This window comes from Pongo abelii, chromosome 8 (genome assembly GCF_028885655.2).
Source record: "Pongo abelii isolate AG06213 chromosome 8, NHGRI_mPonAbe1-v2.0_pri, whole genome shotgun sequence".
Classification (NCBI taxonomy): Eukaryota; Metazoa; Chordata; class Mammalia; order Primates; family Hominidae; genus Pongo; species Pongo abelii.
Window position 1 is genome coordinate 72,144,173 of NC_071993.2, and position 17,114 is coordinate 72,161,286.

The window sequence follows — 17,114 nt, forward strand, 5'->3', positions numbered from 1 at the left end:
GCCAGGATGGTCTTGATCTCCTGACGTCGTGATCCGCCCACCTCGGCCTCCCAAAGTGCTGGGATTATAGGCGTGAGCCACCGTGCCCGGCCTGTTTTTCTTTTTTAAAAAAACCCTTCATTCTACGGTTGTTATTCATTCTACAGAAGTCAAAATCTTCCCTGTATTTGAATTTGTTAGTCTTTTCTCCTATGGTTTCTTTTGTTACTTATGGAAACATTTTAAGGTTAAAGTTCTGATACTCCCTGATACTGTTTAAAGGTAGTTAGAGAGGATGAAAGTGAACCAGATAAATGAGTCCCTTCCAGCCCTGTGACTGACAAGCCAGCTTCTTGACCGGGACAGGCGTGTATCTGTGTGGCTGGTGTCCCATACAGCTTGGTGAGGGGCCGAGTAGCGGAGTCCAGCTCAAGGACAGTCGCCCTCAGCCGTGGGGAAATAAGTCAGGTCGACCTGGTTTGCTACAAAATGGGCCACCTCCTCACATTGTTTTTCATTTTAGCTCTAGCCGGCCCGGTCCTTGGACTGAAAGAATGCACCAGAGGCTCGGCAGTGTGGTGCCAGAATGTGAAGACAGCGTCCGACTGCGGGGCAGTGAAGCACTGCCTGCAGACCGTTTGGAACAAGCCAACAGTGGTGAGTGCCACCACCCTCCAGTCCCAGCCCCAGCACTCCTCTTGGGTCCCCTTAGAACAGCTGTAACTCACTGCCATATTGACAGAGCACTTTTTCTTGCCTGGTTTTGTTTACTTCTCACTGTGACCCTGTGTGGGAGGCAGGACCTATTGGTGAATGTACCCATTTTACAGCAGAGGAGATGGAGGTTCAGAGAGGTTAAGGTTTCACTCTCCTGAGGCTACCTGGTCCCTTGTGGCAGACAGGATGAGGTCCTCCATGCCTGCGGCTCCAGGTGCCTGCCCCATGCTGCCTCTGGGCCTCTGTGCAGATCCCACTTCTCACCTTAGATAAGAGGCCAGTAGGTTGGCAGTGCCTGTTCCCACCACTGGGCACATGGGCGTGGCTCTATCCTTGGTCACTCACTCCAAAAACTACATGCTGAGCTTTTCAGGTACTTTCTGCCCGTTTCATATTTTGTTCTCTCCTCACTCCTCTCAAACAGGCAAACTGCTGATTGAGATCCTGGAGTGCGGTTGCCTTTTAAAATTGATTTCCAGCTGTAACTACACTGAGGAAGCTAGCACTGATTTTTCATCTAAATAATGCTAAATGTAGCGTATTAATGTGGGGCATCGTCTAAGGCGACAAGCCACGAGTGTGTTCCTCACGGTCCCAAGCCCTCTCAGGAGATGCTCTGCTGACCGTGCCAGCTGGATGCAGAGCTGCTGCCCTGGGCTCACTTGGGGCTGTACCGGCCATCATGTGGTACGGGCTGTGTTTGACTGAGTGGACTTTGGGTTCTAAAAAACTTGTCAGTGGCCACTACTGCTCCTTCAGTAAGAGAAGAAAGCTTAGCACCATTCTTTTAGAAACAGTTTGTGAATTATTCACTGGAAAACTGCCTTCTGTGGCCATACTTGCCCTTTTTTTTGGAGGCAGGGTCTGGCTCTGTCGCCTAGGCTGGAGTGCAGTGGCACAATCATGGCTCACTGCAGCCTCAACCTTGTAGGCTCAAGTGAGCCTCCCACCTCAGCCTCCTGAGTACTGGAGCCACAGATGTGCACCAGTATGCCCGGCTAATTTTTGTATTTTTTGTAGAGATAGGGTTTTTACCATGTTGCCCAGGCTGATCTTGAACTCCTGGGCTAAGGTCATCCTCCTGCCTCCCATAGTGCTGTGATTACAGGCGTGGGCTACCACGACTGGCCTGAAACTACTTTCAGATTTGGTTTCTAATTTGCCTTCAATCTTGTTTTTAATACTACTTCCTGTTTCCAGGTTTAATGTGTGTCCAGTAAGGACTTTAAAACTTCCTTGATTGACTGGTCTTGTCATGGCCTGGCCTTCTGTTTTTTTTTTTTTTTTTTTTTTGGGATGGACTCTCACTCTGTTGCCCAGGCTGGAGTTCAGTGGCACGATCTCGGCTCACTGCAACCTCCGCCTCCCAGGTTCAAGCAATTCTTCTGCCTCAGCCTCCCAAGTAGCTGGGATTATAGGTGCGTGCCACCATGCCTGGCTAATTTTTGTATTTTTAGTAGAGACGGGGTTTTCAACATGCTGGTCAGGCTGGTCTCGAACTCCTGACCTCGTGATCTGTCTGCCTCAGCCTCGCAAAGTGTTGGGATTACAGGCGTGAGCCACCGCGCCCGGCCTGGCCCTCTCTTGATAGGGTTCCATGCACAGTACCCTTGACCCTGTGTTTCCACAGATGCTGAGAGCTGTCTGTGGAACTTGAGCATCCTGGGGTTTGGGTGTCCACGGGGGTCCTGGAATTGATGCCCCTTCAGATACCAAAGGATGACTGTATTAGCCTGACTAGGTTCAAGTTGGTTTCTGTAAATGCAGCTAAGTTCATAGGTGTTCCTCAGTCTCACCCAGATATGTTTCTTCTCCATGGGTGGAAAGTCAGTTGACATCAAGAAGGGAGTCTGGGCATTCTTCCCCAAGGGCCGCAGGAACCAATTAGAATTTCCATGGCCTCTGGTCCAGGTGGGGGCCTTGGTGCCAATCAGAAGATTGGCTTTGGCGTGGCCTTGCCTCGTTAACATGCCTGGGAGGCAGAGGAAGCGCAGGTGAATGGTTCAGTGTGGGTGTGCCTTCAGAGGTGGGTGGGGCGTTTGTTTCTCCGTCCCACCCACATCTCTGCCATACTGATGTGACTCTGATTTCACCTGAGCCTCAGTTTCCTCAGAGGTGTTGTGAGCATTGATGTGAAATTGACCTGTGCCATGTGGGGTGCTGTGTGGGTATGAGCAAAGGTTCTGTGTCCTGTAAATCACAGTGTGTTCTGGTGAGTCACACCTCTTCCCTCCCTGCCGTGCCACAGCGCTGCTCATGCAGGGTGGAGAACCAGGATGTGACGGGAGCGTGGTCACGATCATATCCCTGGTTAGAGAGAATAGCGAAAAGGCTATGGGGAGTTCCAGCTGTGTGGGGTGTGAATTTGTGTCCTACAAATACAAATTTCTCGTATTCTTTCTCTTAGAAATCCCTTCCCTGCGACATATGCAAAGACGTTGTCACCGCAGCTGGTGATATGCTGAAGGACAATGCCACTGAGGTGAGCGGCTGTGAGTGGGGATGGTGCCTGAGCCACGGGCACGTGCACTGGTTCCTAAGAGAGCTGTGATTCCGGGTGTCTAAAGAGGAATGGTGTAGGCCTGAGGGTGGCAAATGTCTTCCACAAAGGACCAAGGAGAAAAGATTTTAGGCTATATGAGCCGTATACTGTCCCTGTCACACAGTCTCTTTTTAAAAATGTAAAAAGAATGTAAAAACCATTCTTTGAGTTCTGGGTTGTACAAAAATAAGCTGAAGGGCCTACTTTGCTGACCCTGGGACTAAATGCCCAAAGTTAATTGAGATGTTATATTGCATGCCACTAATACCTAGGTCCAGTTTGGCCATCTCTGCTTAGAATTCCCTGTGCCTGCGAGACTGCAGGTCCAAGGATCTTCATTTTGAATGTTCCTGTCTGCTTTTGCCTGATTGACCTGATAGAGCCATAGGTAACATGGTCAAGTCCTTTTCCCTGAGAGCTGGCTGTTTTCCAGGCTTGGTTTTTCTGGGAGCTATTGAGGGCCTCTTGCCTTCAGCCCATTTATTTCCGGGGAAGAAAGCCTGTCTTGATTCTGACCCTGGTGTCCTCTCGTAGGAGGAGATCCTTGTTTACTTGGAGAAGACCTGTGACTGGCTTCCGAAACCGAACATGTCTGCTTCGTGCAAGGAGATAGTGGACTCCTACCTCCCTGTCATCCTGGACATCATTAAAGGAGAAATGGTAAGTGATGGGGAATAGGCTTTTCCTTGAAGGTGCTTCTGGGGCCCAGGAGAGGCAGTGGCCCAGAGTAGATTGATTAAAATGGAAAGTCTGTTCTTAGCTCTGGAATTCCTCAACAGCATTTTGCTACAGTTTGACATCCAGAATAGCTCCTTTGGCACAGCAGGCCAGTCTGTATGTAACTTGCCCTGGGGTTAGCAAGGGTGCAGCTGCTGGGGACTGGTCGGACTGCTGAAGGAATGTAAACCGGCATAACCTTCAGAGATGTGGGTTGGATAGATCATGTCCAATCTTTAACTGACCCCTTTGAGCAAGCACAAAACCTCATTTCTGTGAATTTATTTCTGTGAACTTATAATTAAGGAATAATTCAGGGAATGTACTGGGGACTTTCATTCATCAAGCATGTATTATACACAGACACAAACACTGTGTCACAGACTGGGTTTTTAGCAAAGAACACGGAGCTAGCTTTGTGGAATTTGGAAAGGTCTTGACAAAGAAGAGGTGTTTAAGTAACTGAAGAGGGCCAGTGGGGCAGGACTGTCCCAAGACAGGACCAAGGTTCTGGTGAGGAAGGCAGGGGTTGTGTCATACACAGCCTTCTAGGCCATCTTCAAGGATTGCAAGTGCAGCCTTGGAGTGTCATGATTGTAAGGGCATTTGTCAAAGGGTTTGGTCTAGGTCTAGGTCCCATTGAGGGAAGCTGCAGGTGGGGAAGCTGACAGGACCCTCAGGAGGTCATTGCTTTGTGAGTGAGATGTGATGTGGACAGTGGAAATGGCAGATGCAGATTCTCTTTTGGAGGATTCAATGGACTGGACTTGCTCATGAGGGGGATGTATAGGAGAGGAAGAGCTACAAATGTCTCCCTGGCTTCTGAGAAGATGAAGGTGGTGTTATTTGCTGAAATGGAGCTAGTCGGGCGGGATAGAATGAGGGGTAAGTTTGAGATGTCTGCGGGGTGGGTATGATTACGAAAGTGAAACACTTGGGAGCTATCAGCATGTGGAAGGTGTTGAAAGCCATCGTGTTAGCTCATTTTGTGGGGAAGTGGCTTAGAATTGCTGACTCTTCTCCTCTAACAAGAAGCTCCTATTCCTTTATTTATTTATTTATTTATTTTTTTGAGACTGAGTCTCCTCTGTCGCCCAGCCTGGAGTGCAATGGCACGATCTCGGCTGACAGCACCTCTGCCTTCCGGGTTCAAGTGGTTCTCCCATCTCAGCCTCCCAAGTAGCTGGGATCACAGGCACCCACCATCATGCCCGGCTAATTTTTGTATTTTTGTAGAGATGGGGTTTCACCACATTGGCCAGGCTGGTCTTGAACTGTTGACCTCAGGCAATCCGCCCGCCTCGGCCTCACAAAGTGCTGGGATTACAGGTGTGAGCCACTGCACCTGGCCTCCTATTCCTTTAAAGAAGAGCTGAGGGGAAAGAGGTAACATTTAGGAAGCCTGTATTAGTCCGTTTTCATGCTACTAATAAAGACATACCTGAGACTGGATAATTTATAAAAAAAGAAAGGTTTAATGGACTCACAGTTCCACTTGGCTGGGGAGGCCTCAAAATCATGGTGGAAGGTGAAGGAGGAGCAAAGCCACATCTTACATGGCAGCAGGCAAGAGAGCATGTGCAGGGGAACTGCCCTTTATAAAACCATCAGATCATGAGACTTACTATCACTAAACAGCACGGGAAAACCCGCCCCCGTGATTCAGTTACCTCCCACTGGGTCCCTCCTATGACACATGGGGACTATGGGAGCTACAGTTCAAAATGAGATTTGGGTGGGGACACAGCCAAACTGCATCATTGCCTAATAGGAGAATCGAGGAAGCTTAGGGGCCGCTGTGTGGTTAGGCACTCGGATTGGGTAATTTTGTCATTCTTGGTATGCTGAGCAGTTTGAATTTAGACAACAGGTTTGTGTTTCTTTTAAGGGATTTAAAGAGAGGGACTAATTCAGAGGCACTAGATGGTCTGTCTTATTTTCCCCTGGGGAGAGGATTTTCAGCAGGGCTTCTTTCCATCCCACCAGAGCCGTCCTGGGGAGGTGTGCTCTGCTCTCAACCTCTGCGAGTCTCTCCAGAAGCACCTGGCAGAGCTGAATCACCAGAAGCAGCTGGAGTCCAATAAGATCCCAGAGCTGGACATGACTGAGGTGGTGGCCCCCTTCATGGCCAACATCCCTCTCCTCCTCTACCCTCAGGACGGCCCCCGCAGCAAGCCCCAGCCAAAGGTAAGACAACGGGCTGGCCACTGAGGACCCATTTTTGGTTGCACTGGAGATGAGAGACCAAAGGGGTAGAGAGTGCATGTGTGGTTCTTAAACTGGGGCTTATCTCTGTGCATGACTCTGCAGTCACATGAGCCAGCCTTTAAATGGTTGTACCATGAAGTTTCTAAAGAATGGGATATTTAAAATGTGCAAAGATTAACCCCCTTTAAAAAAAATTTACTTCTTTTATTTTTGAGACAGGGTCTCATTCTATCACCCAAGCTGGAGTGCAGTGGTGTGATCATGGTTCACTGCAGCCTCAACCTCTGAGGCTTAAGTGATCCTCCCACCTTAGCCTCCTAAGTAGCTGGGAGTACAGATGCACACCACCACACCTGGCTAATTTTTGTATTTTTTGTTTTGCCATGTTGGTCAGGCTGGTCTCAAACTCCTGGGTTCAAGCGATCTGCCTGCCTTGGCTTCCCAAAGTGCTGGGATTACAGGTGTGAGCCACTGCGCCTGGCCAACCTTTTTATTTATGCTAAACCCCCTTTTTATACCATACTGTTACTATAATGAACACTTAATCGATTTTAAGCCTATCAGTAATTTGAGAGCCTGTAAAGCATCTTAGGAACTGGTCAGTAAGTACCCTCTAATGCTGCAGCCCTGAGTATATAAGGACGTTTTCCTAGGAATTTGAGTCCTCTTAAGTTGCCAACTTAACTGCCTCTTCTGTAGGATAATGGGGACGTTTGCCAGGACTGCATTCAGATGGTGACCGACATCCAGACTGCTGTACGGACTAACTCCACCTTTGTCCAGGCCTTGGTGGAACATGTCAAGGAGGAGTGTGACCGCCTGGGCCCTGGCATGGCCGACATAGTGAGCCTTGTGTCCTTGTGCATTGGGGATGTTCTGGGCCTGGGAGTTGGGCTGTGGAGGCTGGAGTAGGGTGTTCAGACAACATGCTTCTCTTTTTTCCCAGAAAGCAGCTTGAATAGGTAGTGCAGACTTGAATCTAGTTTGGTTAATGGCATCTGGATATGTAACAAAACTGGGGACAAAAAGTAGGAGACTGTTTCTGGGAAGATTTTGTTTCCTGCCATGCACCCTGTGTATTAGGAACACTGTAGAAACACTTTTTGCCCCCCACCCCCCCTTTTTTTTTTTTTTTTTTTTTTGAGACTGAGTGTCGCTCTGTTGCCCCGGCTGGAGTGCAGCAGCGTGATCTCAGCTCACTGTAACCTCTACCTCCTGGGTTCCAGCGATTCTCCTGCCTTAGCCTCCCGAGTAGCTGGAATTACAGGTGTGTGCAATCATGCCCAGCTGATTTTTGTATTTTTAGTAGAGATGGGGTTTCACCGTGTTTGCCAGGCTGGTCTCAAACTCCTGACCTCAAGTGATCTGCCCGCCTCGGCCTCCCAAAGTATTGGGATTATAGGCGTGAGCCTCCGCGCCCGGCCTTTACCCCATTTTTTTCTTTTCTTTTTTTTTTTTTTTTTTGACACGGAGTCTTGCTCTGTTGCCCAGGCTGAAATGCAGTGGCACGATCTCGGCTCACTGCAAGCTCCGCCTCCCGGGTTCACGCCATTCTCCTGCCTCAGCCTCCCGAGTAGCTGGGACTACAGGCGCCCGCCACCATGCCCAGCTAATTTTTTTTGTATTTTTAGTGGAGACGGGGTTTCACTGTGTTAGCCAGGATGGTCTCGATCTCCTGATGTCATGATCCACCCGCCTCGGCCTCCCAAAGTGCTGGGATTACAGGCGTGAGCCACCGCGCCTGGCCATTTACCCCATTTTTGAAAGCTTGGCTCATGTATGTGACACTGAGAATTCCAGCTGTGCTCCTGCAGCAAGCATGGTCACTGACCATGGTTCACCTGGAAGCCTCCCTTAGTCCTGTGGGCTCAGAAACTCATTTTCTTGGCCCCTTACTTAGATGGTTTCATTCTGGGACCCTATTCCAAGATTATTAATCACACTCAGGTGGATGTGTAAAACCAAAATGCCATTTTTAGTACCTGACAACTGAAGAAACCTGCTAGACTGGCAGCTGAGAAGCTGGTTGTAATCACTGTGTCCTTTGGGATCTAGCGAGGCTTTTTGGGTGGAGTGGCCGGCTCTAGGAGATGAGGCCTTCTCCATTTTTTTTTTTTTCTTGAGACAGGGTTTAGCTCTGTCACCCAGGCTGGAGTGCAGTGGCACAATCATAGCTCACTGCAGCCTTTACCTCCTGGGCCCAAACAATCCTCTTCTCAGCCTCCCAAGTAGCTGGGATTACAGGAGTGAGCCACCACGCCCAGCTGAGGGTTTCTCTCTGACTTTCCGTTAGGAATGTCAATCAGGTGAACATTCATTCATTTTGAAAGCCTAGGAATCCTGTAGCCTCATTTTAAGTGTGTTTGCATAACACCATTTAAACAGGTTTCCCAGTTGAACCCTCTGTGAGAGCTGTATCATGTTACCTTTGGTCCTCTCTCTGTAGAAGCTCCCCAAATACAGAGAGCAATTCTGTGGAGTCTACTGGAAGTATCTAGATTGTCTGAAAATAGGCAGTTAAAAATCATTATAACTTGACTCTACTGGATTTAAGCTTTATAATGCCATCTGAGATTGTGTAAATGGCTTTGAAAGGTAAGCTCCAGTTCCTAAGCAGTGTATCTCCTAGCTGCCTTCTGTCCAAATTGCCACTGAATAGTTGCTGTATGATCCTGGGGCAAGTGAGGTTATAAGATAAAGGTGACAGGAGGGTGGAATCTTTAAGGTCCCTTAAGAAACATTTTCAAAACGTCTTTTGCACACATTTCCTGTAAATGATAGAGTAACCAAATTGTCATTTTCATCTTATTAAAACTGGCCCAGAGCAGACAGTTATAAAGTTCTACTTTAGAAACTTGCTTGATAGTCACCAGTTGACACTGTTGGAAATGCTGGGGGTTTTTTGTTGGTTGGTTTTTGGTGCATTGTTGCAGTGATTTGTTTAGCAGTCTGTTTCTCTCTCCTCAGTGCAAGAACTATATCAGCCAGTATTCTGAAATTGCTATCCAGATGATGATGCACATGGTAGGTGGCACGGAGGCCCCTTGTTAGCATTTTTCTTTGTTTTTCAGGTTTCGTCATTTCTAGGAATTTTGAAAATTATATGGTTTAGTTTCCCTTTTTTACCTTAGAGTGCTGAATTGGGCTAAATCGACCCCTCTGGCTAGAAGACTCTCCACTTGCAATCTCAGTACCTCCCCTGTTACGGGAGAGGCTGAAGCATCTTGATCCCAGGATTACCCTGGTGGCTTCCTGGCAATTTGTTTGCCTCTGCCTGTTCAGGCCGGCCATCAGGTTTCTAGGTCTGGCTTTAACCCTGGGATCTGTAGAAGTCAAGTGCTCTCTAACTAAGCCAGACCTGAGAATGGCTGTGTTGCCGCCTGAGTTGGGGGAATACTGCCTCCCGGAGTTTCTCCTGTGCACGGCAGCAGTGTCTGCTGAAGCTGCTGCTTGAGCTGGTAACTCCTGAGCTGGCTTTGGATGCATTCAGGTGGCAGGGGGCATTCCTTCATTAGAATCAAGAATACCCATTCAGGAAATGAGCTCGCTAGTCCACACAGAGCAGGGTGGCCTGCTCACGTTGGAAACAGGCACTGCCTCCTTCGATCTGATTGGCGGGGCTGAGTGGGTGGGGGGCACCTTTTCCCTGTCTGTCATGCTGACTTTCTGACTACTTGAGATTGACATACCAGCGTTTGAGTTTGTTCTCTGATCCAGGGGTCAGCAAACTGGCCCATCATGTTTTGTACTTAGAGGGTATTTTTTTGGAACACAGCGACGCCTGTTTTGTGCTACAGCAGCACAGTTGAGTAGTTGCAGCCAGATCTTACGGCCAAGGAGCCTGAAAGATTGACTCTCTGACCTGCTGTAACCACTCAAGCAAGCCGAGGAGGAGTAGTTTATTTGGGATTATTACTCACACCCTACCACGTTCTAAAAACAGTTAAAAGGCAGCTTACAAAGACATGCACCTGAAGTAGGTAAAGATAAGCATTGACGGGACTTAATCTCGTGAAGTACTTCCTTATAGCTAACTTAAAATATTTTTCTCATTATAAAAGTTATACTGTGTAGAAATGTGTTGAAAATACGGACAATACTTCCCACATAAAAATCATTTGGAGTTTCAAAAAACATCAACGGTGTCATATATACTACCTTGTACTTTGTTGTTTGCATTTTTTGCCTAAAAATATGTTGGCCATTGAATATTCTTGTACAAATGACTAAATGCTTGCAGAATAATCACCTGTGTACATAGAAGAGAATTTACATAACCGGTCCCCGGTAGCCGGATGTATCTAGGTTGTTTTCAGGTTTGCCTTTGGGAAGATGAATATCCTTATAGCCAAATGCATACATATATGCATATCCCTGCCTTTCCCCTTATTATAGAGAACTAAAGCTGGAACTGCTGAATAGAAACATGAGGCTTTGGATACATTGTTAAATTGGCCTTCCAGGCTGCCATTTGGCCACCTGTGGTAGATTGCACTAGGATCCCTTACCCCTCAGGGATCTCTTACCCCCCTTACTTGGGCAGCCCTGTGTCTTGTTCCATGGTGCTGCTGGTCACTAACCTGTGGGAAAGCCTTGTGGGCCCGGGGCCAGTGTGGGCTCCTGAGGATGGAGACCCTTCATCAAGCATTTTCTGGGGCTCTTGCTACACAGTGTTTTGAGTGTGATTTAGTGTGTAAGACCTGGAGAGGGTGCACACAGAGCAGGACAGCCCCCAAATGGTCTATCCCTGCAGGGCCAGGAAAGCTTTCAGGGCCCCCTTGTCCGCAAGATAGCAGGAACAAGGTAGGTTGCTAAGATCTGACTGCAAGAGCATTTCCCCTGAACCTCTTGGGACATCCTTACACCTGGTTAACTGCTTGATTGTTGTTTTAATTTTTCTTAACTGTTGTGTCCTTTCCTTTCTCTTATTTTCACCTCCGATTTCCTGTTTTTTTGTTCAACAGCAGGATCAGGTATGTGTCGGGGAATCTGCTTGTAGTAGTGGTCTGCTGCTTCCTCTAGTTACTTTGCTTTTTTTTGTTTTGGGGTATGGCATGATTAGCTCTGACAGATACAAGGAATGGTTATGAGAGGCAGGGTCCCTCTCTGTTAATAGGCTGGGGAGGGCTTCTGCATCTCTCCCCTGTAATTTAGCCTTTGAGGTGTTGGGTCTCATCTCCCCTTCGGGGTCCAGAAAAATGAAGTCAGCAGAGCCTTGTGCTCTGGTCACAATCCACATGCAGCATACGTACATGCAGGCCACCAGTGTGACAATGGGGAACCATGGGTGGCCCAGGAGGTGCCTCAGCCTCCTTCAGCGTAGGCCAGTTAGGAAGTCCAGTGTAGTTCTGGCTTCCCCAGGGCACCTTGTGTCTGTCACAACGCAAGTAGGCATTGCATGTCTTTAGTGCTGTTTTTCCTAAACACAGAAATGCTTCTGCTGCATGAGCAAACATTTGCAAACAGCCAGCAGACTGTTCTGGCTGTTGGATCCAGAGAATTGGAAGCAATCTCTTGATTGTGGCTTCTGCCTCTCTGGGTAACAGGGTCCTTTGGGATCTAGAGCCACATCAGATGGCATGCTACAAGAACCAAGTACCCAGTCCATACTTGCTCTGAGCCAGTGTCCTTTGGGGCCGTCCTGAACACTGCCACCTCTGAGCGTTGGCATCCATCTGCTAGGATTAGCATTGGAGCTTTTTTTGAAGGTATTTTGAAGTCTAATGGGAGAGGACTTTGGTTGAAATACCTGAATTTTTTACCTAGGCCTCCTCAAGGAGTTGGAACAAAGCTGATCGGGGCAGAAGCAGCCCTATACCTCCTGAATATTGGCGTCTTTTTTTTTTTTTTTTTCTAAAAAGCTTGCTGTATCTTCAGCTGCGTTCTTATTATTTATTTATTTATTTATTTTTCATTCTTAAGGTGTGCCAAAGACAGGGTATTTGGGATATACTTTTCAGACTCCCCCGGTCTTATTAATTCTCTAGCCTTCTTGGTATGAAAACAAGATGAGCCATAGTCATAACTCTTTTCCCTTAACAGGTCCCGTTTTTAGCACTTTTGTTCCTGCTGCTTTAGGGTTTGGTGCTGGAAGGCAAATGCACTCAGGCTCAGAGCTAGTTGCTGGTTGCATTTATTTCCACAATATACAGAGTCTATACACTTGTCTCACTCTTGGCCATCAGAGTGTCATGGTCAGGATGTCTAGACTATCTAGTGCTCTGTGTTTGGTGTCTAAATGGTGAAAGGGGATCAATCTGGAGACCTTGTGGCTTAAAGCGATTCATCCATTTGGCAGGTTGGGTTTTCATGTGCACTGTGTGCAGCTGTGAACGTAGAATGTGGTTTTTTAAAAAGCCAGCATTTCCCCTTAATGCATCATTTTAAATGGTCCTGCCGCTGAAAAATCTGGTGTGGTTTTATTTCTAACACATTTGGCTTTCTGTTAGTTTACGGGCATGGTAGTTCCCCCTCTAGAAAAAAACATAGCTTAGTTCCTACCTAGAGTGACTTGAAAAGACACATTCTAGAGCAGACCAGGTGTACTTGGAGATGTGGAAGGTGCTGGGGAGTCTTCCTTCCTCATAGTGGCCCTGGATGGAGACTCTGTTTGATGTCCCTTAGGAGCTTTGTGTGGTCTCTTCCCCCAGATGTAACTGGCACATATGCACTGCTTCAGACACGAGCCCTTTAACATGGAATCTGGAATCTGCCCCGTTGTGGGAGGGGGAGAGGGAGGCAGCCTTGACCTGGGCCCAGGGTGCTAGTGGGCGTGGGCTTGCTGCTGACTGGTTGGTCTGTGCTCTCTTCAGCAACCCAAGGAGATCTGTGCGCTGGTTGGGTTCTGTGATGAGGTGAAAGAGATGCCCATGCAGACTCTGGTCCCCGCCAAAGTGGCCTCCAAGAATGTCATCCCTGCCCTGGAACTGGTGGAGCCCATTAAGGTACCTGGTGTCACTTTGTGTACTGGTCAGGGCTGTGCAATGCCACACTACTCCCTGCTGTGTCACATCACATCTTATGAGTCACTTGTTTCTTTCGGTTCCCTGCCTGGCTCCTAAAGGTCTTTGAGTTTGTGATCACTGGTTTGTCCTATCCCCTATACTAATGCAGCCCCCAACCCTGAGTTCTTTTGAAAACATTTTATTTCCTTGGTTGTAAACTCTAATGGTCGTGGGATCATTAGCCTGCATATTTTCAGCATGCCATTCAAAAGTGACTTCGCAGTGCCTGGCTCCAGCCTCACCTTCTCACATGCACTTTCTGGGTCCTTCCCCATCCTGTGGCCCTGACAGACTGGATGTTCCCAGCACACCCCTCAGAGTGTACGGAAGCCTCACTGGGCCTGCAGCCTGTATACTAAGTACATGTGGGTGTCTATTTTATTTAACTAAAGCACCTCACTTGATGAAGATTAGACTGCTTCATCCCATAATAAATTTGTATTTGGCATTTATTATGGGTCAGGCAGCTGGTTAGGGGCTGTGGTGAACAGATGATGTCATTGTGCCTGTGGGGCTTACATTCTAGTTCTTCAAGGCCCAGGCTGTGTGATGCTTTAACACTTGGCACATGTACACGCTTCTTGTTCTAGAACATCCCACAGCACTTGACTGCCAGCTGTTGGTCTCTCTCTGCTGTCTCCTCTCTGCATGTGCAGAGTGTGTGACCCAGGGGCCAGGCCGAAGTGTCAGCTGGAATCCAGGAAGCACTGCTTCTTGCCTTCCTCTCCACGGGGTGCTCCTCAGCTCCAGCCTGCTGACCAAAGTGACGGCCAGAGAAAGTGAAGAGTTATAGCTCGCACTCCAACCACATGTGACTACTTAAATTTTAATGAAATACCATGGAGCAAAATTAAAAATTCAGCCCCTTGGCTACACCAGCCACATTGCAGGTGCTCAGTGCACAGGTAGCTGGAGCCTGTAGTGGACAGCAGAGATAGAGAACATTTCCATTGTCCCAGAACATCCTCTGTAACAGTATTGCCTTATTAAAGGTGGGTTCTAGAAGAGCATTCTCAAGTGCTAATGAGACATGGGAGACACACGAGCAGACCTGAAGTGTGTTCAATGTTCTGTCTTCTAGATAGTGGACTGATCGCCTGTCACTTTGCTTTTGGTCCTTCATCCTCCTCCCCAAAATGAACCCTGAATGATGAAATGATTGTAACTGAACACATCATCAGGACAGCTCTTTGGGGTGGGGAAGGGACTTTCTATCTCCTGAACTGTGAATTCCTGGGTTTTGTTTTGGTGGGGTTAGGGGGAGGTGGTGGTGGTAGAGGATTGGGGAAGGGGGTGAATATAAAAATAGGGAATTAACTTGGATATTAGAAGCCACACGTCATTTGGAATTCAGGAGGCAGTGGCCCTTGATTTGCTAACCCACCCTGGTCTCTGTATCCCCTTTCCTTTAGGGGAGCAAGACCAAGGGCTGTGAGTCCCAGCATTGAAAGTACTCTGCTTCTACTCTTTCCACAGAAGCACGAGGTCCCAGCAAAGTCTGATGTTTACTGTGAGGTGTGTGAATTCCTGGTGAAGGAAGTGACCAAGCTGATTGACAACAACAAGACTGAGGTATGCTATCCTCCTGGCAGAGGGAGGGCCTCTCCTGCCCCCCGAGCCTGAATGTCCCAGTGGGAAAGTCCCACAGGAGAGAGGGCTTGACCCAGCCTTGACATGTGTACAGCCATGTCCCCATCTCGTGGAAGGCAATCCTCACCAGTGGGACCTCTAGGCTGGTGGGGGTTGGGGGAGGTGGACACCATTGCCCTGCTTTGTGGTTTGGTAGTTTTCTGGGGGTGGAAACGGCACCCACCATTGACTCATTTCCTGGCCATGTTAGTATTTTCAGAATCTCCCCCAACCCTTGTCTAGCCTCCTGTCTTCTCACATGATCCTCTCGTGTGTTTCAGAAAGAAATACTCGACGCTTTTGACAAAATGTGCTCGAAGCTGCCAAAGTCCCTGTCGGAAGAGTGCCAGGAGGTGGTAGACACGTACGGCAGCTCCATCCTGTCAATCCTGCTGGAGGAGGTCAGCCCTGAGCTGGTGTGCAGCATGCTGCACCTCTGCTCTGGCACGCGGCTGCCTGCACTGACCGGTGAGCGCTGGGTGTGGTGCGGGAGAGGATGGTGCCCCTCTTGGGTCTGGGAGGGCCCTGCCAGCATTGAGCCCACTTGCCCTCTTGTGTAGTTCACGTGACTCAGCCAAAGGACGGTGGCTTCTGCGAAGTGTGCAAGAAGCTGGTGGGTTATTTGGATCGCAACCTGGAGAAAAATAGCACCAAGCAGGAGATCCTGGCTGCTCTTGAGAAAGGCTGCAGCTTCCTGCCTGACCCTTACCAGAAGCAGGTACGTCCCAGGCTGGGCTGCGGTGGGCCAGCATGGCAGAACCTGATGAAGTATGCCAAGGCTGGGGTACATTTTGATGGAAAACCAGCTGTTTCTGCCTCTGGGCATGGAGTCCAATGAAGTTTTACTTGGAGGTGATTTGTTGGCTTAAGATGAGCCACTGGGGGAAGCAACCTGAAGTAGAGAGGCCAGATGTAGATAGGGTGTCTGGAAAGGGAGGCCCCAGGACCCATTGGGCTGGGAATGCCAAGAGCTCTCAGGGAAGAGTGTATCCAGGGCCTGCCTGGCCTTTTGTGCCCCACTGTGCTCGGATACCCCCAGAGCTGGACCTGTGTCCCCGCTTTCCTTTACAGTGTGATCAGTTTGTGGCAGAGTACGAGCCCGTGCTGATCGAGATCCTGGTGGAGGTGATGGATCCTTCCTTCGTGTGCTTGGTGAGCCTCACTGGGTGGTGTGGGTCCTCTCGGGCAGCTGTAACCTGGGGGGCTGCAGAGACCCGGAAGGGTTGCTCTGAGACTTGGCCGTGGGGTGGAGTCTCTGGGTTCCGCTGTGGGAGAGCCAAGAAGGTAGGGAGCCAGCCCCCCAAGCCACATCGCTTTCCTTAGCAACCCTGATGTTCTGAAAGAGCGTGGTGGAGCTCTGATCCTAGCTTCTTCTGGAAACCGTTTGCTTAGTTTTGAAAGGGATACATTGGGCAGCTCTCATTCTCCCCCCTTTTTTCCTTTTCTCACCATATAGAAAATTGGAGCCTGCCCCTCGGCCCATAAGCCCTTGTTGGGAACTGAGAAGTGTGTATGGGGCCCAAGCTACTGGTGCCAGAACACAGAGACAGCAGCCCAGTGCAATGTGAGTAGCTCAGCAGACAGTGTCACCAGCCTGTCATGCCCTGGGGTAGCCTGTGTGAGAATGCTGCTTTAATGGGAACCCAGTGATCAACTTTCCACCCTGCTTTTATGTTATCAGAAAACAGGCCCAGAGAGGTGGTTAGGCTTACTCATGGTCCCCCAGAAAAGACAGGGTGAACTACACTCTTGTAGTGAAGGGTGGGGTGGATTTTTTTTTTTTTTTTTTTAGTATTTTTTTGCTTCTGCTTTGTTGCTTTTGTCTTCATTTCCCTTGTGACAGTGTCAGACTTGTACAAGGTCACTCCAGGGATTGCACAAGTCTGTGGGATTCATTGCCCAGACCTTTGCCCAGGTCCCGTCCCCCAGGAACATGTTTGCCCTTGCTGAAGCCGGGCCTGAGTCTTCTTCACTCAAGGCCCTGAGAGCTGGCCCCTGCCCAGCAGCCCTAGGGCACTGTGGCCCTGGCCTGGCCTGGCAGCCACCAGTTGGGTGACTCGTGCTGCTTCCCTGGGTGGGGATGTTTGGTCCGGTCCCTGTTACTTAATGTTGCTTTGTGCAACTTTTCCTTCCTCACCGGGCTTCCCTGTGGCCATGTCAGTGGCGGTTGTGTCATTTCGGACCACTGCAGGGAGGGGCAGGGGGCCCCCATTCTGGCCATGTCCAGGCCTTTCCTCCAGCTAGGCTCCAGCCCATCTCCACCGTCAGCCCCACCCCACAGCTAGTTCTGCTGCTGTCCTGGGGAAATGTGGACCCGC

The 17,114-nt window shown here is 49.0% G+C and overlaps 1 protein-coding gene across 2 annotated transcripts in view; it reads left to right on the forward strand.

Moving 5' to 3' along the window:
* PSAP (prosaposin) overlaps window positions 1-17,114 on the forward strand; it is a gene marked incomplete at its 5' end in the record, with an annotated part of 34,998 nt that overhangs the window by 16,327 nt on the left and 1,557 nt on the right. The window contains 13 exon segments of one of the 2 annotated variants that reach the window (NM_001133580.1): window positions 503-636; window positions 3,104-3,178; window positions 3,773-3,898; window positions 5,942-6,142; window positions 6,863-7,006; window positions 9,131-9,187; window positions 11,128-11,136; window positions 12,976-13,107; window positions 14,644-14,739; window positions 15,078-15,264; window positions 15,357-15,514; window positions 15,868-15,948; window positions 16,253-16,360. In NM_001133580.1, coding sequence (NP_001127052.1) covers window positions 3,155-3,178; window positions 3,773-3,898; window positions 5,942-6,142; window positions 6,863-7,006; window positions 9,131-9,187; window positions 11,128-11,136; window positions 12,976-13,107; window positions 14,644-14,739; window positions 15,078-15,264; window positions 15,357-15,514; window positions 15,868-15,948; window positions 16,253-16,360 — 1,323 coding nt within the window. 2 annotated transcript variants of the gene reach the window in all.